Genomic DNA, 21,393 nt, shown 5'->3' with positions numbered 1-21,393 from the left:
TATTGTAAATAAAAGAGTATATAAGGCATATTATGCGTAAAGAAACACAGAGGATTTCCAGTCTTTTGTGAATCACATAGTAGATAAAGTAATATTTAAGAAATAAAAATAATCAACTACACACACGCGCGCGCGCCCTAGTATTGGACAGTACTGATTTAAAAAATCGAATGATAAAGATTAAAAATAGGGCTAAGAATTTTTTGAATCTTTAACGAATCTTATTGCAACTTAAGGATTAATGACGTTTATACTTAAATTGAATATGCTTCGAAACACAATATCGTAGCGATTGTATCCCTTAGAATTAGATATTAGCGACTTTTCTGCGCACAGTATAAACATCGCGAGTACTTACTAACAGATACTTGTTTTTAAGGCTTGAATGAAGCTCTCACAGATGCTAGTTTTTTCTAGGATGCAAGGAATATACGTATATAACATATATAATTTCAGGAAATACGTAAATGTTTAGAAAACGTCATGTGTATAAACGTCATGTGAGTTTATCGCCTACGCAAATTTAAAAAAAAGACAAAAGAGGAATTTGTGATAATTGAATTCCCTTGCAAAACCTTAAAGGAATTTTATTTTTTAACTATTCAAGTAGTCAGCCTTAATGTATATCACTTCGTTTTGATAATATAAGAATAGTGAGCGAACCAAACCCAAATGGTGCCTCGTTTTCGTAAGGATGTGTAAAACCAAACAGCCACTCGCTTGTGTCTGATATTTTCTAACAATTTTTGTAAAGCTTTCAGAAGGAGAAGTACGGAAAACCGAAGAAGCTGAATGCCACTCAATTGGAGAGCATTCGAAGATGCGGGTATGTCATACACCAGCGTCACACAATATTCAAAGTTGACCGAAACAATGATCGTTACCCTGTGCAATGATTTTGGAGACTGGAATCACTCTCTCTCACGATCATCCTTTTTTTTTCTTTTTTAACGAAGAAGTTATATCTCTAAAAACCCAAAATCTGTGTAAATGCCACCACAAAACAGCATGGTCTTCTCATCTTCATCTGAAATTCACCCTGACAACAATTGGCGATTAATTAATCGATTGATTTGCATCGGACAGAGATCAAATATATAAAACGAGGGATTGCCAAGTGCACGAATTCACTGAAAAGAAAGATTTATATCTGGTCTATGTGTGGAGGGATTTCGTAGAGATAACACAGCTTATAACAAATAATACTTAGGCAATCACGGCATGATGTAAATCCTAACTGTTAAAACACAATTAATATACGGTGTAGGTTGTGTTTTTTTATTTTTAGAGCGTTTAAAGTATGCTTGTATTATAGCGAACAATTCTTATCACTAGCTTTAGCTCCACGAATAAGGAGTGGAGAGTGTAAGGTTCTTCTGTTTTGGTTATTCACTAATTAGAAACGCTGCAACAATGTAAAAATTTTGTACATATTCCAGGATATGTTTGTTCTCTATGTACGTATATATGTTAAATGTATTTTTTCTTTTTTTATATATACATATATTCACAATGTAGACGTAACATTCTGTTTCTGGATTTTTTCCATATTTTTTTTCCTTTTATCCCAAAGTCGACTGTGTTAATAAACAATTTGTCTTTCAGGGAATTCGAGGTAGACTCGATCAATTTCGCTGGGCAGACACACCGATGGAGATTGAGCGGACTTCTTCAGCGTGGACGAGACAGAAGACGAGATGCATTGCTTCGGGATCTCGCTTTGGCAACTAGATTCCTTGTAGTTACGGCGAAAGCCAGACTGGTCTCCCATTGCTTCAGTGTTTCGCAATCTCTGAAAGCTTTACTAACAGGGCTGTTACGGCTTCTTGGTATGAGTTCATTAAGAAAGTCCTTTCTATTTCTAATGGATTCGCAAGAGGCAATATTATTTAAGTACAATTGGACGTTATTACGTTTTAGATATTATAATTGGCGTACCATCGCTTCAAGCACATAATTTGGATGCTAAAATCAGGGAGGAGCGATGTCGGTACTTGGTTGCCGAATTAGTGTGCAGGGTAAATTGAATAAGTCCTCTAAAATATTTATTTCAGTTACATTGGATTGCTACTTTAAGCAGAGGCTATGTCAATAGGAATTATAAATAAAAATATTAATATGATGGAAAGCATCGCTTTCTAAGATTTTCATAAATCTCGCTACAAATTGCAGCCTGAATATGAAGATTCTCTGGAACTTCTATGTGGTTTTGTACGAAAACAGCTTCGGCGAGCGACGATGGAGAAATTCGAAGTGGAAAGAGAATTATCACAACTATTACCTATCCCGGTTCCTTTCGTATTTGGAACACCCGCTGGAGCAGTGGTTGATCTTAGATTATTTAGCAGAGACATCATCAGGAAAGCTTTACCGATTTTAGTTGCTATTTTGGAGAGAGAGACACGAGGCTGGTTTCTTCATTTCAGAGAAAGACTGATTTCTGAGTTGAGAGCGCGGAAAAAACCGGATGAAGAGATAGAAAGAGTACGATTACTTCTATATCAATCACTATGAAGTTATCATAAATCTGTGCGGTGTATTCTTATTGATTATGATCACCTTTAGGAAGTCAACGAAGCTGTTATGCGAGAATATTTGCAACGAGTGTTCTCTAACATCTTATCGCATCCAGACATACTCGATCTCGGTAACGGAATAGCTCAACTGTTGGTTCAGCAAGCACAATCGGTCGTGTTAATGCATCGAGCAGTGAAAAATGTGCAGCGTAAACTATTGCAAACGAAAGAAGCGTTGAAATGCCATATAGAAAACGAACATCCAGTTTTGTCGCGAATAGAACCATGGATGCGCGATAGAATGAGAGAAGTTGAGGAGAAGTTCATCGAAGAGTGCGAATGGAGCGCACACGAAGAAGCTCTCACATTGTGCACTCATCAAAATTTACAGCAGACAGTTTACTTTCTTAATCGTGATTTAACATTTATGAAAGAGGTACGTAGAACTGCAGATATTGTCAAATTCGCATATGAATACAATGTATTCGTTTCTCTCAGCGTGAACCAGTCCTGTTGAAAGAATTGCGCAAAGTTAAAACACCCACGAGGAGCTTCCAATGGCCGACACAGATATGGCTTCCAAAAAACTGGATTATCAGACGCAATTTTCAAGGCCAGTCTGAAATCATACCAACGGTGCTGAGCAATACTCCGACATCTATCACGACACCTCGCGCAGATCCGAGTCAGCCTGTCTTTTTAGTTGAAAGGGAGATTGTACACACAACTACAACAAGGTATATTGTAACAATGAAGTAATCATTCTTTAAAATTAGTAGATCATTGTCCTCCTGGTGTAAATTTATGAAGAATTAATTGGTTCTAAAATTTATAAACAGATGGCCTATGTGGCGTTGGATTAATTACGTAGCCAGGACGTGGTGTTGGACTTGGAATGCAATGTTTCTATTAGGCGTGGCAGTGCCGTGGTGTAGTCCAGTCTCCATACGAGCTTTGCTACTCGTACAACCCTTTACTCCCGATCTAGAATTGAGTCAATTGAATGGAACCCTGTTTCCTAGAAAGTCGTCTCAAATGCCCACTCTTTGTTCTCGGTTGATAGCACTTTGGAGACATATTAGTAAAAGTCGGACACATTTTGAAACAGAACCGGACACTGGTAAATTTAATAAATTAATAGTTCTATACTTTATTTTTTATTGTTGAATTTATTAAATGATTATTTAATCATTAATTAAATAACTTTGCTTTTAATTGTAGGATTTATTGGAAAAGGAATGACAAGGCATTTAAATAGATTATGGAACTATGGTGTTAAAGGTCTTCTAGGAACACTTATTATATTATTTGTTTTTCCTGTCGTCTGTATAGTCACGAGTTTAGGATCGCTTCTTATTGCACTTACTGCAGTTTTATGGTCCGTTGAATATACTATTACATATATCATAATATTTCTTAATTATAAAACGGTAACACTTTCTTTTTTTTTTGTTAATTTAGGATGCCTTTAATTACCTTAGCGTTGCATGCATTTATGGCACTCATAATGGATTTGGATAGTCCAGAACCAAGTAGAAATCGATATTTGGTCATCATGGAAGCATTAGTTTGGAATATCGGTACACAAGGCTGTCTACAACCAATCGCGGCGTTAATTGTAGCTCTTGTTTTGTGTCCTATTATTTCTTTTGTGATACTTACAGGTATAATATAATATTCTCATTATAAATTAAAAAAGTAATCTAACTATGAAGGATTCGCTTATTTAAAATATATCACTATCTCATAGTTGCTGTGATACGTTACTGGATTAGAGTGGTCTGGGACACGACTATGTTCCATTTAGTAATAAAGAACAGGGGTCGTATACCGGCCAGTGATAGTTTTGTGGTTAAAAGAATAGCTGGACCAGGACTAACTTCTGATTATTATTATCAAGTAGGTATCACAAATTAATCACTAAAATAACTACTACTTAATGTTAATTGTTCCATTCTTATTTGTAGATTAGGCCTGAACAAGCTTTAGCTGCATTCGAGGCGAAACTAGAGTTAGACGAATTGTTAGCTTTCCAACAAGAGACAGAACGATTAATTACACAACCTCAGAGGGATTTCACTCAATTTGTAGAAGCCTGTTTTGGCCCATTCGCTGCTAGCCTTGCCAAAACAAAAGATCCGTACAAATCGTTAGAAAAGGAAGCCAAAGATCTGATCGCCGTATTACACGAAAAATTAGACAGACGTAGAAAAAATTTGCAGACTGGTCTTGGAATGGTCGTAAGAAGTAAAATAAAACTTACTACCTTTGATCTAAAGGTAATTATCGGCCAAAGCACCTTTGATCCTAAAAATTATTTTACAATTTTATACATTTATAATTCCATCTTTAAGGTGGTAATACAACAAGGGGCACTTATGTTAGAACGCCTTTATCCCAGTCATGTGTTCGCGAGATTATCAGGGAATGAAGAGGATTTCTGGGAGAACAAAGGTTTAAGTGTCGGTGACTGGGCTGGTTTAGCTGGCCTCATGTACGCAGATATTTTCAGTTTAAATTTCCTTCAACCTCTCGATGACGCAGATACGAAATTCAGGCTAGAACCTCATCCTGGAGTCGATTTATCACGTTACACAGATATGGTTCATAGCACAGAAATCGGCGGAACTAATGGGCCAGATTTGCTCGGCGCAGTTTATGCACCACGTGGAAATATACAAGTGTATAGTCCGTACCTAGAGGTCTCAGCTTTTAACCCACGCGCTAAACAGACTAGTAATAGCAGGAAATCAGATAAGCGATGGTAAAAAATATTCTGAATTTTGGATATTACTAAATATTAAATACTAAAATTTTAAGTATTATACGATCAGTAGAGTCAAATTAAAGAAGTTGTTCTCGTTTATAGTGATACTGGAGGACTTTTAACATCGACAAAAATTAGAAGACGCACAACGTCCACAAATGGTACAACAGAGACACGCTGGCAGCCGTGGAAGCGGCAAATTCGTCCTTACAGTGCAGAGAAGTTGCTTATTCCACTTCCTATTCCGCATCCAGCACACATAGCTGTTACCATTCATAATCGCGATTCCGAAAATCCGATTCCCCTCGATTCGGAACTTTGTCAGAATATATTGAAAGCAATCGAAGAGTCGCCCGGTGAAATGTCTACTGAATATGTTAGTCGTTATAGAGGGGCTGCAGATTCTAGTTTCGATTCGGTAGCTTCACATTCTTCGATTTCTATTGAAACTGGCTTAGACAAAGATAACGATACTCAGGGAACGACAAACACCGATAAAGAGGGCGAAACTTATCATTGGACGCTGTCGAATTGGGGTGGTGGCATGACTAGGAGAAGAAACAATTCTGGATCTATAAAGGTCGATCTTGCATCTCCCGAAGACGTTACTCTGGACACAGATACCACTAGAGTGATGTTCAGTACGTACGGAACAACTGTTTGAACTGAGTTTACTGTTACGCCAAGTAAATATACTATATATAATAGGTGCAAGTAGAAACAAATAAGTGTAACTATGCAAAAGTCAGTTTAGACATAGATCTTTTGTTTATACAATTTTTTTAAAAACCCTGCATTTACTCATTTCATTTTTATTACACTGAGGTTGATTAAATAAAATTGTTTTTCGTCAAAAAAAGAGAAATTTTAATTAAAATGCAAGAAATGAATTTTACTTAAAAAAAGACGGACGTTGGGAACCGCTAATTCGAAAGTTTATTATTATAGATTCAGTTGCATTTGAATATGTAATTTGAGAGCCAAGACTAGAAAACATTTTTTTAATTAGAATAATGTCTTATAATTCCAATAAGCCTCGTTTTAAAATCACATCAGTATGTGTATAAAAATACATACAAAATTTCAGAAATGTTATATATACGTGCCTGTTGTAGCACATTATCAAAATCATTTTATCTTAATATTTCGCGGATCAAAATCAAACATAGGAAAAATAAACGTTCTAAACATTCGAGATAAATGTTTTGTAGAATTTACATTAACATATACATATTATTATGTATAATTATCAGCATACCAATATCACTTTCATTGCAACAACAGAACATCATCTTCTGTGCCTAATCAGATATCTTATAAATCCATCTAAATTAGTACTCGATTAATTTAATTAATCAGTGGTCACTATTAAAAGTATTAATTTCTATTAAAACTTAAGTGAACCGTCATGGTTGATAATATAATAAGTATATAGAATGTGCTCATCTGCAAAGTCTGGGATGTCATTACAGATTCATAATTTTTATGTATACAAGTTATAAGCAGAGTCAGATAAGTAGAATATTAGCGTATGAATGGCCAGTGCCGTTAAAAAAAAACCTCTTTAAATCTATGTTAAAGAAGTTATACAACATTCTTATTGACATATTGTATATAGATAGTTAATTGTATAAATAAACTTGTTAATGTAATAATAATTCAAATACATTTTCTTGTTATTCACGCTAAAGGCCATTCAAAGGAATACATAAAAGTTTGCTCTCTTTCGATATTTACATAATTCATGTGAGATAATATAATAGGATTATTTCATTATAAACTGTTTATAAAATATCAAGCTGCCAGTATATCGCTTAATCTGACAGTAAAACAGTTCGAAACAGTTACAATTTATTTACACTATTCTCTCCTAAGAATATGCAAGCACAATTTAAAGAATTCTGTATTTTTTAATTAGGATTATTCAGAATTACAAATTACTAATTGAATCTTACACATGATAACTAATGATATATATTTATTTATTTTGAACAAATCTTATAATGCTTGTAAACTTTTTTAAATATCTTCTTTTACTATACCTTTTTTTTGTTGATTTTAATAATAATGTGTACATAAGTTGATTTTATTATATTTTATAATAAATGATACTAGTGTAATATTTGTATTCAGCTATAATCATACAATATGGAATATGTAATTCTTGTCTTCTATTGTATTTGAGTGTATCAAGACATATTATGGAAATCAGAATTTTCAGTGATAACGAAAAAAAATATTATACAATCTTAATATTCAGATATATTAATTAAAATATGTAAATTCGATATCGCACAATGTAAAATGTATTAACCATAATAACACTGCAACACACTGCAAAAAATTGTTCATATTTAGATTATAACATTTTAGGATTGTATCTCAATGAGATTGGATGAAGGAAGCATAGAATTTTAAATATTTCATTTTACTAATATTCGAATATATTTAAATATTGTCTGTGTTAAAGAAAAAGAATGCATTTTACAGAATGCAATTGATTAGAACCTTAAAGAATACTCACTAAAATCCGATAAAGATACTTATAATAAATATTTATCTGTAGATGTTGTAAACCATAGAAATATTAAGAAGTAATGATTATACAATCTTTTGACCAGTTTTTGTTTGTTGTCAAACTGAATTAAGTAATAGTTAAGAGACTAAGCGCTCCATTTTTAAAGAAGGCACGTTTTTAAGATTGCCTTGGATTTTAGTACTATAATGCGCAAGTCCATCCAAAGAAAAACATCCAATGAGGAATACTGTCATGGTTTTTAACGACTATACAGTTAATTAATAATTGCATAATATCCATCCAAGGAGTGTTCAAAATTAGTAAGAACCTAAATACGTCTGATGGCAAACAGAATAATGCAATATATAAAAATAAGAAACCTATTTTAATGAAAACATATGTGTATGTAACATTCTTTGTTGCAAAAATTGATACAGCATAACATGGAGAAAACTTCCTTAAATATTAACTTGCTATATTAGCTTCAGTTAATTACACATATTTATTTGTTACTTCAGAAACATTATTTTATATGATATGAATAAAACTGTGCAACATAATGATTGAACTAGCTAATTCTCTGAAACACAATTTCTAAGGAAACTAGTAATAATTTCTTCTATCAAATGCACTTATCAATAGCAATACAAAACTAAATCTGTTGTACATTATGAAAATTCCAATTTGAATGTTTCAAAGAATTATTCAGGGATAATTTCAAAGAAGAAAATCAGGATAGAATGTTCAAATAATTATTTCTTATTGGAAATGAAATAAGAAATGCGTAAATGAATAAAAATCGGTAGTACTACGTATTGTAATAGATTTAAAAAAGAATTGTAGGAAACGTTGTATCATGAATGTAGCATTAATCAAACATGCGTACGTACAAACCAAATGTGTATTATTTTCATATATTGTAAAAGTATTATATTTTTATCAGTCTAACGAATGGTTCACATTTAGTTTGTGTCTAGGTATGTTAGTGTACTACAAGACTTTATTTAAGTATGTAGCGAACAAGAATGTAATTGTACAAAGTCAAATAAGTTATGAACGATAAATTAAAAAAAGGAAAATACATTTGCAATATTATATCGGAACCAATAACGAAACTTAAAATCGTATCTAAGTATAATAAATTTACGTAGAAATTAAAAATTTTACGTAGGTAGATTATAACTGCGAAACATTTACTATTTATAGTTATTATTATACTATTGCTCGTGTTTGCTATATATATATATTTTCATTTTGAATTCCTATTCGAATGTAAAGTTGTACAAAACTATAATTGCGTATATCATAATTGCATAATGTAACATATTAGCAATATTTCTTGACAATTTATTAAAAAATTTTACTTATGACGGTTCTTTTTTATCACGAATAATTATTTATATTAATCGTAATGACATTAAAAAAAAATGATTCCCTTTTAATACACGCTTTAAATCATAGTATGTATGTTTCTTCATAATACTATCGTACTCCTTCCCGTTTTTGTATACATCAAATGTAAATGTGATAAAAATAATGCTTATATTTTAATGCTTTTATCTTTTTTAAATTAAAGATATAATAAATTTTGTCAAAACATAAACATGCTTCAAAGAAGAATCATAGGAGTTTATGAAGTTGGAAATATTGCATTATATCTACTGTGTTACTGCAACAAAAAATGAATTACATCATACAATAAAATACAATAAATATAATACAATATAACAGTATATTAATTATATTAATACAATCTTATATTAAATATTTGAGTAACAGGGGAGATTAAAAATTAATTCAACAATGATTTAATATATTCAGAAAATGTGATGATTTTTATATTTCATATATATATGTGTAATATATATATATTTTTTTTTTTATCAATAACGCATTCGTTTTATATTTTACTCAAAAAGCAACAAAAGGGAACTATTTTATTCAAAAAAGAAACATCCATGCATGAAACAAATCATTATAAATTATTCACATATTACGAACAAAATTTGTTGCGTATCTGCCCTCTGATTGGTCGAAATTGCGTATTTCGTTCATAACACATATTCGCTCAATTGCGCATGCTCAGAAAACCGGTATTTCCTCATATGTGTGACGTTTAAGCGGAAATTGTAAATTTAAGAAATTTATTATAAATGCAGCGACAATTATGAAAAAGGGAAGAATTGTAAATCAAAAATCGAATTGGTCTCGTAAAATCGCTTTGTAAGAAAAGTTGAAACTTTTGGTCACAATGAAATGGAAGCTTTTAATACGTTTTATTTATGAAAGAGGGGGGAAATAGACGAATTCTCGGTGATGCGAAAGGTGATGTTAAACGTTGCATATCGCAGATACAAGTCACGAAGCGTGGTCGGGACAAGTCTAGACGATCATCGTCGAGGAAAAACCGATGAAGCTTGACCGTACTCAACACAGGTATCTAAATATGTATCGAAATTGTTGTAAAGAACCGATAAGAAATGATGATTCATACGCGTAACCTTTACGATAACGAGTTACGTTAGCGAGCAGCTGAAAACGTGCCTGTGATATACATTTTAAGTATTGTGTGTTAAAAGCCCAGGGAGTTGTGAAATGTATTAGATCAGTGACCAAAGAAGTAACATAGTATACAAAATCCAGTATGATGTAAAAAGTGAAAGTGAGAGTGTGAACAAAACTGAGGCGTTTCAATCAAATCGATATACCGAATCACAGACCGACATGCAGCTACGATGAACAAAATAAATAGGCCGGACATTTTCACGCGTGTCATTTATGATTTTATATTTCGCAACGCAACGCGTATTAAAACAAGCATTTACTGATTCATTCTCAATTTATTCTATTACTATTTTTATCAGAACCTATATACATTTATTTTTCAAGAAGTATTAAATATTAAAGTAAGCCACATTTGAATAACAGTAAAAAATTAAGCAAGAGAATAAGCGAATCTATTACAAGAAAAGGAAGATATCGATAGTACTTTATATATAATTCACACGAAGCATGTATCGAAAGTATATTCGAACCTAAAGAAAAGGAAAGAATTTTCATTAACACGAATCAACGTACAAACTACATGTATAATTGATATATTTATTAACAGAATATCAAAAATAAGACGCAATCGGTATTTGCAGAAGACTTGGTTACACGATGTTGACTCAGCTTCGGTGAGAACGTAGCATAGAATCGGAACTCGATCGAGGTCGAGCTTTAGTAATCGATTGTTGCATTTTCGGCGTCCTTTTCTTTTCCACATACAGGAGAGCTCTAGAATCACATACAAAAATAATTAAATCAGTCTGAAATAGGACCTGATACAGAATCGATAAAGTGTAGAAAAATCAAATTCTTATTGTAAGAGGCCGAGCATTGAGCACGGGTGCGTGTTTACGGTACGGAGCGAACCAAAACATCAATGACCTTGAAAGAGAAGCAGTCACGTGACTGGGAGAGAGCACAAGGATTGGATAGTTTCGGCGCATATAATGTGTATTGCGTCGTGCGCACCCTATGTCCCGCATTCCGTGTCCGATAGATGGTTGAAAGTTTAGCGAGGGGTGAAGGGGCGAAAGACAGACTACGCGACGGCTTACGACGACGACGACGACGGGTACGACGACGACGACGAGGACGACGAGAAAAAACGGGAGAGGAGAGAGAGTGTGACTCGGCCCCCGTCTATGTGTGCGCGCGCGTTGCTCGGTTGTGTTGTCCAAGATGAAGTCCGACTCTAAACCTTTGTTGACAGCTCAGGCGGAAAAGGCGAATCATTACACGTAAGTAAGCGCCGGTCGCGCGTGCTACGTGAAAGAAAAAAGTGTTGGATAAAAAAGAAATTTCGCAGAGTACTGAAAGAAAGAAAGAGTGCGTGATTCGGATAAAAATTAAATATAATAATAATGATAAAAAAGTGAAGTGCTTAACAAAAAAAAGAGAATTCTAATGAAAATATAATATAATAAAAAAATACACGTAATGATAAATACGTATATGCCTATGTCCATATGCAAATAAAATAAAATAAAATAAAAACGAAAAGAGAAAAGAAAACGAAAGAGAACGGAATAAAAGAGGGAGGGCCGCGCGAGCACAGCAGCGCGGCATCGACGCGCGCGTCAAAATACGCCACGAAATAATGTGTAGCTCTGTGGATTCGCATTCCAGATACTTGAAGGAATTTCGCGTCGAACAATGTCCCCTCTTTATACAGCGCAAATGCACACAGCACCGACCCTTCACGTGCTTCAACTGGCACTTTATGAACCAGCGGAGGCGAAGACCGGTGAGAAAGAGGGACCGCACCTTCAACTATAGCGCTGATAATTATTGCACCAAGTACGACGAGACTACCGGCATATGTCCAGATGGAGACGAGTAAGTTTATCTATCAGTTAGCATTGTGTATACATTATATACCATTTTTACCGTGGGGTTACGCTATCGGTGGATTACTCGTCCGTCGGTAGAGGGTATTACGAGTGATACAGTTGTGTGTTTCGTTAATTGGCCACCGAGATCAAAGCTTATTTGGCCAGTTAACGAGAGAGGTACGTTTCTGAGAAATCTCCAGTATCTATTTCTTTATTGGATAAGACCTGAGATATCGATACATTGATATGTTTGTTTATTTTACATATAAAAATATATATATTAAAGACTCACTTCAAGAAATCAGTTTGACGAAGTGGTGGAAGTAGAGACGGTCAGTTAGCGAAGCAAAATTCTGGCCAGTTAACGCGACATTACTATATCTCTTATGTCAGATACATCGATTTGTCGCAGTCAGCCGACGGCATCAAAACTTACGTAGTATTTAACATTTAATCTTTCCGTATTAAAATATTCTTATTATCATCCTTTCACTTTGAAACACCTACGAATTTTATAGAGGAAAAGAGACATGGTTATCTATTATTCTTTGTTCGTTGTGTATGTATGTGCGTGCTTACGCGCGCGCGCGTGTGTGTAAGCATATTAACATTGTTCTGCTTATAAAGCATGCAACGTATTCTTACTCAAGTTTGGAAACCGTAAATGAGTTTTAAAGTATGAATGAAAATGTTTCTTCGTGATCGAGTCTGATATCGATGTAAAAGAATAACAGAGGAGTCTATCGGATTTCTTTGTGTCGTTGACACGCGTGTGTTGTAACATGCATCTGCGTGGTAATGCGTAACGACGTAACATCTCTTTGAGAATAACCTATGTAACGAAGAGGAGGCCAATTTCGACGTAACTTTCGAGGGCATGCGTTGTGTTATATATATAATATATAACATACATATATGTATGTAGTGAACAAAAGTGATCGAAACATTGCTGCGTTCTTATATCGGATTCGTGTACGACAGAAAAGCAGTATGGACGTGTATAGTAGACATAATAGTTTCATTTATTTACACGCATCTTATGACTAGATTACAGATATTTATTACAGATATAGTAAATTTATAGATGTAATAATGTAGATAATATTATATGAAAAGAAATTAGGTGGACAATTTAATATTAAAAATGAAGAAATTATGTAAAAAGTATTCATTATAATGTTTAATAAATGAAATGCATCTTAATTTAGGTTTCATTTGTTTATAAGAATATGATTTTATATAAACATCTGTAGTACTTTTATTTTATTTTATTTGTTATTTTAACTTCTACCTTAATGAAATACGTGCAATGTATATGTAGATATTGTTTGCAAATATATGAATGACAATAAAAAATTAATAAACATAATATTGCGTATATGCAAACCGTGATTTATTTATTGCATACATTTATATGTTCGTATTACATTTAATGCATATACAAACACGAAAAAACAGATTTTTCTAATAAATTTTTTTATGTTTCTAAATAAGAAACTGAAAGAGGACAATATACAGAATACTGGTACAATTTATATTTCTAAAAAATAATAAGTATAAACATTCGGCTAACACTATCGATTATAGATTTTTTATAGATAATGTTTGCATTCTTACTCAAAAAGTAAGACATCTTTCATAAATTTCTTTAGAGAAGAAAATGATCAACTCCATTTTCTTAGCCCTAGAACTATCAAAGAAGTCAAGATGACAAATCCATAATGTTTCTAGTAATTCTATACATTTGCAATATTATGTTTTTTTGAATTTAAGTAATTTTTGCAATATTTATTCTTTTCACTTTTACTTAAGTTATCAGTGGTTCTATTATTAAAATATCTTAAATCTAATGTTTAATGTTTCAAAATTACATTTTATAAAATTTTTCGTAATAAAGTATGTTTTTAATTAAAGTATTTATTCAAAAGAGTTCAAAGATTCGACGGTTATGTTTCGATTGTCTCATAGAATACGTATGTTGAAAATTTGACCTAAATTCTACAGGCAAGGAAGGAAAAGAATCAACTGTTACATAGATATATTCATTGATTCTGACTAGTTTTTGTGGCTCAATCGCGAATCATTATTTTCAAACTAATTAATGCAACGTGTTTTTGGATTAATTCAATCGAATCGAAGCGAACAAATTAAAACATCGCGAGTCATGTTCCTCTTGTTATGAATGTAAGCTTACACGCTTCCAGTCGCCATTGCTGATAGAATATAGCTACCGTCGGCTGTTAACCTGTTGTCATCCATTGTAGATAACCCAACGAAACTAAGCAGAAATTTCTCCATGCTTTCAGGCGTATAACTACACTTTCTTCCGCGGCCATCTTTTTTTCGAGGTTATCATTTCCTCTATTACACTTTCGTCCCTTTGCTTCTTAATTTGTATTATAATATTGTAACGCTTTCGATATGAAATATTCTGAAATCGATATTAAATATTTGAAGTATATAAATGGCGTCTAACTGTTCACTATGAAATATGAAAAAAGAAATATATAAGTATATTTGCATAATATTGAGGCTATTAACTCGAATTTGTTTAATTCTAGATATCCATGCAGGATATGATATTGAGACATAGATTTAGGTCATTGTTTTAAATTATCTTGTTGATAATTCCTTGCTTGATAAAAATTTATCGTTGATTTATTGTTCTCAGAATATTATTTTTAAAAAGAGTATTGTTTTAATCATTTCTTATTTGTTAATTAATATTGTAGAACTCATATGTGTGTAAAATAAACAAATAAGAAGCACAAACGAATAAGTAGACGTTGATGAATGATCTTTTAAGACGAATGAATAAAATTACGAGAATTATCACCAAAAACATTAAAACCTATTATCTGTTAATGAAAACAAACGAAACCAGTTTCTTTTAAGACGCTTGTGAAACCATTAATAGACGAAGTTCAACGTAAAAGCTTATAAAAAAATGTGCCAGGAATAATGTGAAAAATGTTTACGAATTATTTTTATGCTAAAAAATTTTCGTTATGCTTGTTACAATTTGCAAAACAAATTGTGCATTATTTGTTATTATTTATTACCTGTTATTATTGATTTTATAGTATTTTATTAACTTTTGCTATTACATTATATACTTATTAAGACATACCACAAAGATTTTTATATTCAAATTATTAACAAAATCGATACAATCCTTTCTAAATTAATTTATTAACATAAATATTTGAAACACGTTTTAAAAATTTAAGTAATAAAAATTATCATTATTTTTATTAGTATATTAATATTTATATCCATTTTTACATACAATGTATGCTAAAATAAGTTTGAATATTCTATTGAGTTTGGAGAAAAATATAAATACAAAGTAGCTACATTAACGTATTTAAGAAGGAAGAATTAAATATTTATTCAAGATCGAATTTTTTTTCCATTTACGTGAAAATTACGTTTTGTTTAATATAATTTACAATAATTATCACAATTTAACTTTTATCACATCAACTTTCCCTCTGAAGAACACAAGATTGTGAGCGAGTTTTTAATTGATAACTAATTCGTGCACGGATATATTTGTCGTATTATTAATTATGATAAGGGTGTGCTGAATATTCGTTGCTTGCAGCGTTATATTTTTAGTTGATTTTCTTCATTCATAAATCATAAGTTTGCGATAATGGTTACTGTAATCATTTATTATTCTATTTTTATCTGAAATAAAAATTCGAAAGAATTGAATTGAAATCAGTTATGATAAATTAATCTTTTCTTAAATGTTTTTAACATTAATCTCATGGAAAATTATAACGTATTGTTAAATAAGATTTTATATTTTTATTTCCACAATACAAAAACAATTAGCTAAAAAATTATTTTATTTTAGATATTTCTATATACATTTTATGTAAAAAATAAATGAAAATATCTGTGATCGGTTTTCCCTCCAAAATATCCAGCGCCTCGAGTTCCCAAACAAAGGAGCCTACTAATATTGATTTTCTCTTACGTGGCATGGTGGCAACAAAGAATTATATGTGGTAATCCTTGTTGCTGCACCGTAAAATGTTCCGAAACCATTATGGTACAATTATAGCTCAGAAAATAAAACTATCTATCGAAAGTTCAAGGTCGTATTTGTTTTTCTGATAACTATTGTAAATTTTTTAATGTTTACCGCATTATATTGCATTCTTTCCTAATCTAAGTTAAATTTTAAAAGATACAATAACTCGCGTAAAGCATGAATGCGCGAACCATATTAAGTTGTAATTCTTATTAAAAAAATGAGTTCCTTGTAATGTCCAAAAATCATTAAATTGAATTTGTATAGTCTCTTATATAATCATTACATAATTTATCATGTATTATAAGACTTACATTGAATACGTATACTTACGTTGTTATCAAACCATATTTAATAGTTTTTAGTTGACATTTAGTCTAACATTGAGTAGTATTAAAATTCAATTCTTTTGAATTAATGTATTTGTATATCCTAATTAACATTAATTTAGTAAAATTCTATTAGTTTATAATAGTTAATTATTCAATAAGTTATCTTCATTTTTATGGTACATTTTTTATATACATTATGGTGCTGTTCTTCAATTAATTTATATAAATTTTGTTGTTAAACAGGTGTCCGTTTCTTCACCGTACTGCTGGCGACACAGAAAGGCGTTACCACCTACGTTATTATAAAACCTGCATGTGTGTCCATGATACAGACACACGTGGGTTCTGTGTCAAGAATGGCCCTCATTGTGCCTTTGCACATGGTAATCATGATCTTCGTCCCCCTGTTTATGACATTAAGGAGATACAGGCACTGGAGAACCCTGATTCTGATCCTAATTCATCTTCTAATGGACCAAACATACTTGACAAAGAAAGGAACTTAATGAATGAAGATCCAAAATGGCAGGATACAAATTATGTACTCAGTAATTACAAAACAGAACCTTGCAAACGTCCACCAAGACTTTGTCGTCAGGGCTATGCCTGTCCACAATATCACAACAGTAAAGATAAAAGACGTAGTCCGCGCAAGTACAAGTACAGGTAAGTAATTGTCCCTAAATTTGAGAAAAACTTTAAAAATAACTATTTACAAATGTATCTAACTTGAAACTTCATTCTAGATCAACACCATGTCCTAATGTAAAACATGGAGAAGAATGGGGTGAACCAGGCAATTGCGAACAAGGAGATGCTTGTACATATTGTCATACACGTACGGAACAACAATTCCATCCTGAGATATACAAATCCACAAAGTGTAATGATGTACAACAAGCTGGATATTGTCCACGCGGAGTCTTCTGTGCTTTTGCACATGTTGACCGTGAGTGTACCCTCATAAACCGTACGTAAAACAGTTACTACTACTTTAGTAAGTTTCGTGCAACTTTTTTTTTTTAATAATATTTTATTGGCTTCATTCACAATACTTAATCGCTTGATATGCAATTGATCAAAATAAATTCATGTAACGCGCAAAGTCTACTAATGTATAAAAGCGCTTGTAATTGCTTCTATATAAAAATTATTTAACATTTTATATTTGCTTTTGAGAATTCTTTCTCTTTTTTTCTCTTTCTTTCTCTTTCTTTCTCTCTCTCTCTCTCTCTATTTGGTAAACATAGGCCTTTTGTAAATGATTAAACTTAGTATTCAAAATTGCTTCTCAAAATTGATATATTGGGACGTTGGTATGGTGTGCTGATGGAGCAGTGTTGCCAACAGAAGAAATGAGCCTGGCGAGGGACATGGCGGTACCTATAGATTGTGGCACCAATCTGGCAGATATTCTAAGCAATGCGCTTCCACCCGATAAGCGCAGTCATGAGAAGGATAAACAACTTAGTGATAGTAGTGTAAGTCTACTATGTACCTAAAAATAATGAATTTCTTTTAGATAATATATAATTTAGCGATATCATTAAATATTTAAATTACAGAATGGAAGCGGTGAAGTATCAGAATCAGCAAGTACTAGTAGCGTTGGCAGTAACAGTTCACACAGTAAAGCTCCTGGTGCTCAACTTCATAACTCCAATTCCAATAGCACTGTAAACACTTCCAATCAGCAAAAGTTAACAAGCATACTTTATAATCCCAGTTCTCTTTTGCAAGTTGTAAGTTTGACCATTTGGTTCTGGAATCAATCAAATATCTGTACATCTAATAAAGGTCCAGCAAATAATTCTACGAATATTAAACAGGGTGAAATACGAAAACAAGTGGTTACAATAGACAGTGATCCTTTATTAACGAAAGCAGAAAAAGCTCAATTGAAACAAAGCCTATATAGTGCATATAGTTTGAATGGAACCTTAGGGAATCATTCATTAGCAACTACCGTCTCACCACTTTCAAGTTCATTTTACCCAAATGATACTGTGGAATCTGTAGTAGGTAAGGTAAAGTTAAGGAAGAATAAAGGAAAGGAATATTTTTACCCAGTTTTAATCATGATTTCTTTCCTTTTCAGGAAATGCATTAGACGAGTTACATCTAGATGACCCCTTAAATTTAGTAGAATCAATTCATAGGGATACGAATTCACCAATTAGCAATTCAATATCAGCAGGCCTAGCAAGTTCTGGACTATTAGGTAGCTCAGCACCAGTTAATATTCCTGGAATGAATGAACGTTCAGTTCTTACGAATTTTTCGCCATCAACATCCAGTCCACTGCAGCATCTACATTCGACTGGTTTTCTTACTGGATCTAGATTTTCTCACCAGGATTCAATAGAATCGGTAAATGAAGTATTTTATTCTGTTCTTTCGTCTGTTGCAGAAAAGAATGTCTTGGCACTATTTTAATATTTTATTTTGTTCCATTGATTTCAGACTATGCCATTTATGAATCAAGTATCAGACCCATTTAGCAATCATATTTCACAGCTTAGCAGTTCAGCTTCTAAGCTTAGCGGATTTAATAGTAGCTTATTTGATTTTACAAATCAAGGAATGTCTCCATCTCGTACTCAACCTCTCCCAGCATCTCCATTGGTTAATGCATTTTCCATTAGTCCGAGTAACACAGGATCTTTATCTGAGGTTAGAACTCCCCCAATTTTTATTTCAACATTATTGTTGATGAACTAAAATAAAGTTTAAAGGAGACATGTCGTTTGCATTAATTTGTCTTAGGTACAAAGGCTCAGGGAGGAATTGACGTCAAGTCGTGCGCAACTAGCAACGTGGGATGAACGTATTAATCAAGCTAGAGCTGCTTGCGCCGCATGGCAATTAGAAAGTGAGGAGGCTAAAAGAAAAGCAAGTATCGCTGAACAGCAGAGAGATGAGGTAAATAGTAGTTATATTCGTTTTTTCTGTAAAATATATAAAGTTGGCGATATAAAAATTGTTAACAGGCCTTGTTACAAGTGAAAGCATTAAGGGTAGAAAATGAAGCGTCTGGTGGTGGACCATACCTTCACACATTGAGAAGAACAAGTGAGCTCAGATCATTATCGATAGCTGCATTAAAATCAATTCAATCACAGCTTCGTTCGGATCTCGAAGAAGTAGAAAAGGTAAAACAAAGTTGTCATGCCAGCTTGAATAGCTGGTATATCAAGCGTTTCGCGAATAATGATTAATTTATCTGAAGAGGATGCGAAAGAATTAGATTCTACAGCTACCTCATCTTCATCAAACAGAATTTTCTTCTATTATCAATTAAACACGTTCCAATTGGCAATCAAGATTATCTTTGATAGAATTGTAAAGTCTAATCTATTTGCGATCGATCTGATTAATGGAAACACTATAGGTAGCTCAGTTGTTGCCGTTCCAGGTGCTGTACAGAGAAACGGCAACAAAGTGCATGGTTTGTGAAGAACAAAATCGCACTGTTACCCTCTCACCCTGTAACCACTACGTGGTCTGCTCGACGTGCGCTCCAAATCAACGAGAGTGCCCGTACTGCCAGACTCCGGTTGTCTCCACAAGTTAGGTCCGAATATTTTGTTAGAACACCCGTTGTTATAATCTCCATTCTTTCTTAATAACCAAGACAAATATCCTCATAATTCTAATGTGAGTAGTACTAGGATTTTCAACGTAAATTCCCGGTACTTTAAATGCGATGGTATATAAAATGAACAATTAAAAGAATTTGTATTGCGATACATGTACAACCGCAATAGAAAAAAGAAACAAAACAAACGATGAACAAATTTATTCAAATATATAATTTGACTGTCGCCAAAGTGAATATGGATGTGATAAGACTTCGTTTCCGTAGTCTGTATTTGTCATACATCTTTGTGTCAACCATCATGCTACTATATAGCTATTCATCAAGATTCAGATATCACATCCTTTATATTAAGGACACATATTAATGATCTTGGAATGGAAAACTAATTAATATATAATACAAGATACATTTACTAGCAGGGTGCTAGCTAAATAGTTAGCATTTAATAACACGCATGTGTGCCAGTTACACAAACAATGTAACGCGAAGGAAAAGAAAAACAATATAATCATAAATGATGGACAAAATTTTGGGACCTCTAAAGTATATATTTGTTTAAAAAATTGTAATACCATAATTAAACGCAACAAAAGATTAATGTCCCACAATATAATAGTTATAGAATAATTTCACTCAATTGTTGAGCTGTTAAACGTATGTCACAAGAGATGATATTTCTATTGTATTTAAAGATATATATTTAAATAGGATTTTTCAATTGACCCGTACTGATGGTAATAATACAAGTATTAACAAATTTTATATCCTTGGTTGAAAAGGTAGTATCGATACCTGTATTATATAAGGAATATATATATATATATGATTTCTAGATTTTTATACAAAATAATAAAATTGCTCATATTTATAACAAAAAACGAATTGGAATTCGTAAAAGAAAAGTATGTAAGAAAATAATACATTTAACAATTTCATTGTTAAAAGAAAGGTATATGTATTATTTCAAACTTACAATGTTCTTGACATTATTCACTTTGTTTTTCTTAGATATTTATGTACACATATATTTTTTTGTTTTTCATCTTTTATAATTTCTATAAAATATACTTAAATTATAATTCATTAAAAAAATGTTTTTATACTTTGGATACATCGAAAAACAGTGATAGTTGGTAGTTAAGATTTTTATACCAATACGATTTCTTTATTCTCTTTTCTTTTTTCCTCTCTTAATAGTTGATAATATATCAATTAGTAGGTAGTCATTTGTA

The 21,393-nt window shown here is 32.3% G+C and overlaps 2 protein-coding genes across 7 annotated transcripts in view; both read left to right on the top strand.

Annotated features, from left to right (window-relative positions):
* Positions 1-9,168, top strand: part of LOC117243214 — a 42,179-nt gene extending 33,011 nt beyond the window's left edge. For 2 of the 3 annotated variants that reach the window (XM_033510493.1, XM_033510494.1), the window contains exons 4-16: positions 755-826; positions 1,606-1,829; positions 1,921-2,018; positions 2,173-2,484; positions 2,566-2,952; positions 3,015-3,253; positions 3,356-3,636; positions 3,738-3,894; positions 3,978-4,180; positions 4,267-4,415; positions 4,484-4,795; positions 4,871-5,280; positions 5,386-9,168. In XM_033510493.1, coding sequence (XP_033366384.1) covers positions 755-826; positions 1,606-1,829; positions 1,921-2,018; positions 2,173-2,484; positions 2,566-2,952; positions 3,015-3,253; positions 3,356-3,636; positions 3,738-3,894; positions 3,978-4,180; positions 4,267-4,415; positions 4,484-4,795; positions 4,871-5,280; positions 5,386-5,947 — 3,406 coding nt within the window. In that variant the 3' untranslated portion in view covers positions 5,948-9,168. The remainder of the gene's footprint in view (positions 1-754; positions 827-1,605; positions 1,830-1,920; positions 2,019-2,172; positions 2,485-2,565; positions 2,953-3,014; positions 3,254-3,355; positions 3,637-3,737; positions 3,895-3,977; positions 4,181-4,266; positions 4,416-4,483; positions 4,796-4,870; positions 5,281-5,385) is intronic. The other variant, XM_033510495.1, reaches the window with a different exon arrangement.
* An 855-nt stretch (positions 9,169-10,023) lies between these two features.
* Positions 10,024-20,409, top strand: LOC117242987 (putative E3 ubiquitin-protein ligase UNKL). Of its 4 annotated transcripts, none has more exons than XM_033510071.1 (12): positions 10,024-11,589; positions 11,978-12,187; positions 16,804-17,226; positions 17,307-17,530; positions 17,911-18,041; positions 18,126-18,302; positions 18,390-18,582; positions 18,659-18,930; positions 19,024-19,233; positions 19,327-19,482; positions 19,551-19,712; positions 19,976-20,409. In XM_033510071.1, exons 1-12 carry the CDS (start codon positions 11,531-11,533, stop codon positions 20,132-20,134), a joined length of 2,376 nt encoding a protein of 791 aa, XP_033365962.1. In that variant the 5' UTR covers positions 10,024-11,530; the 3' UTR covers positions 20,135-20,409. The 4 variants fall into 4 exon arrangements, with proteins under 4 accessions (XP_033365962.1, XP_033365961.1, XP_033365964.1 ...); XM_033510070.1 differs by having other exon boundaries at positions 17,899-18,041; XM_033510073.1 differs by having other exon boundaries at positions 10,025-11,589; positions 17,307-17,509.
* Positions 20,410-21,393: the final 984 nt, after the last annotated feature.

This window comes from Bombus vosnesenskii, unplaced genomic scaffold, assembly GCF_011952255.1.
Source record: "Bombus vosnesenskii isolate JDL3184/JDL3185 unplaced genomic scaffold, Bvos_JDL3184-5_v1.1 scf7180000013265, whole genome shotgun sequence".
In the NCBI taxonomy this organism is placed as follows: domain Eukaryota; kingdom Metazoa; phylum Arthropoda; class Insecta; order Hymenoptera; family Apidae; genus Bombus; species Bombus vosnesenskii.
Note: the sequence above shows the minus strand (reverse complement) of the source record. Positions and strands in the feature narration are given on the sequence as shown.

Excerpts from the sequence above, each read along its gene's own strand:
- LOC117242987 (XM_033510070.1), top strand. The coding sequence starts at position 11,531 with ATGAAGTCCGACTCTAAACCTTTGTTGACAGCTCAGGCGGAAAAGGCG. Across the intron at positions 18,042-18,125 it reads AACAACTTAGTGATAGTAGT|AATGGAAGCGGTGAAGTATC; the intron begins GTAAGTCTACTA and ends TTTAAATTACAG. Across the intron at positions 18,931-19,023 it reads ACCAGGATTCAATAGAATCG|ACTATGCCATTTATGAATCA; the intron begins GTAAATGAAGTA and ends CATTGATTTCAG.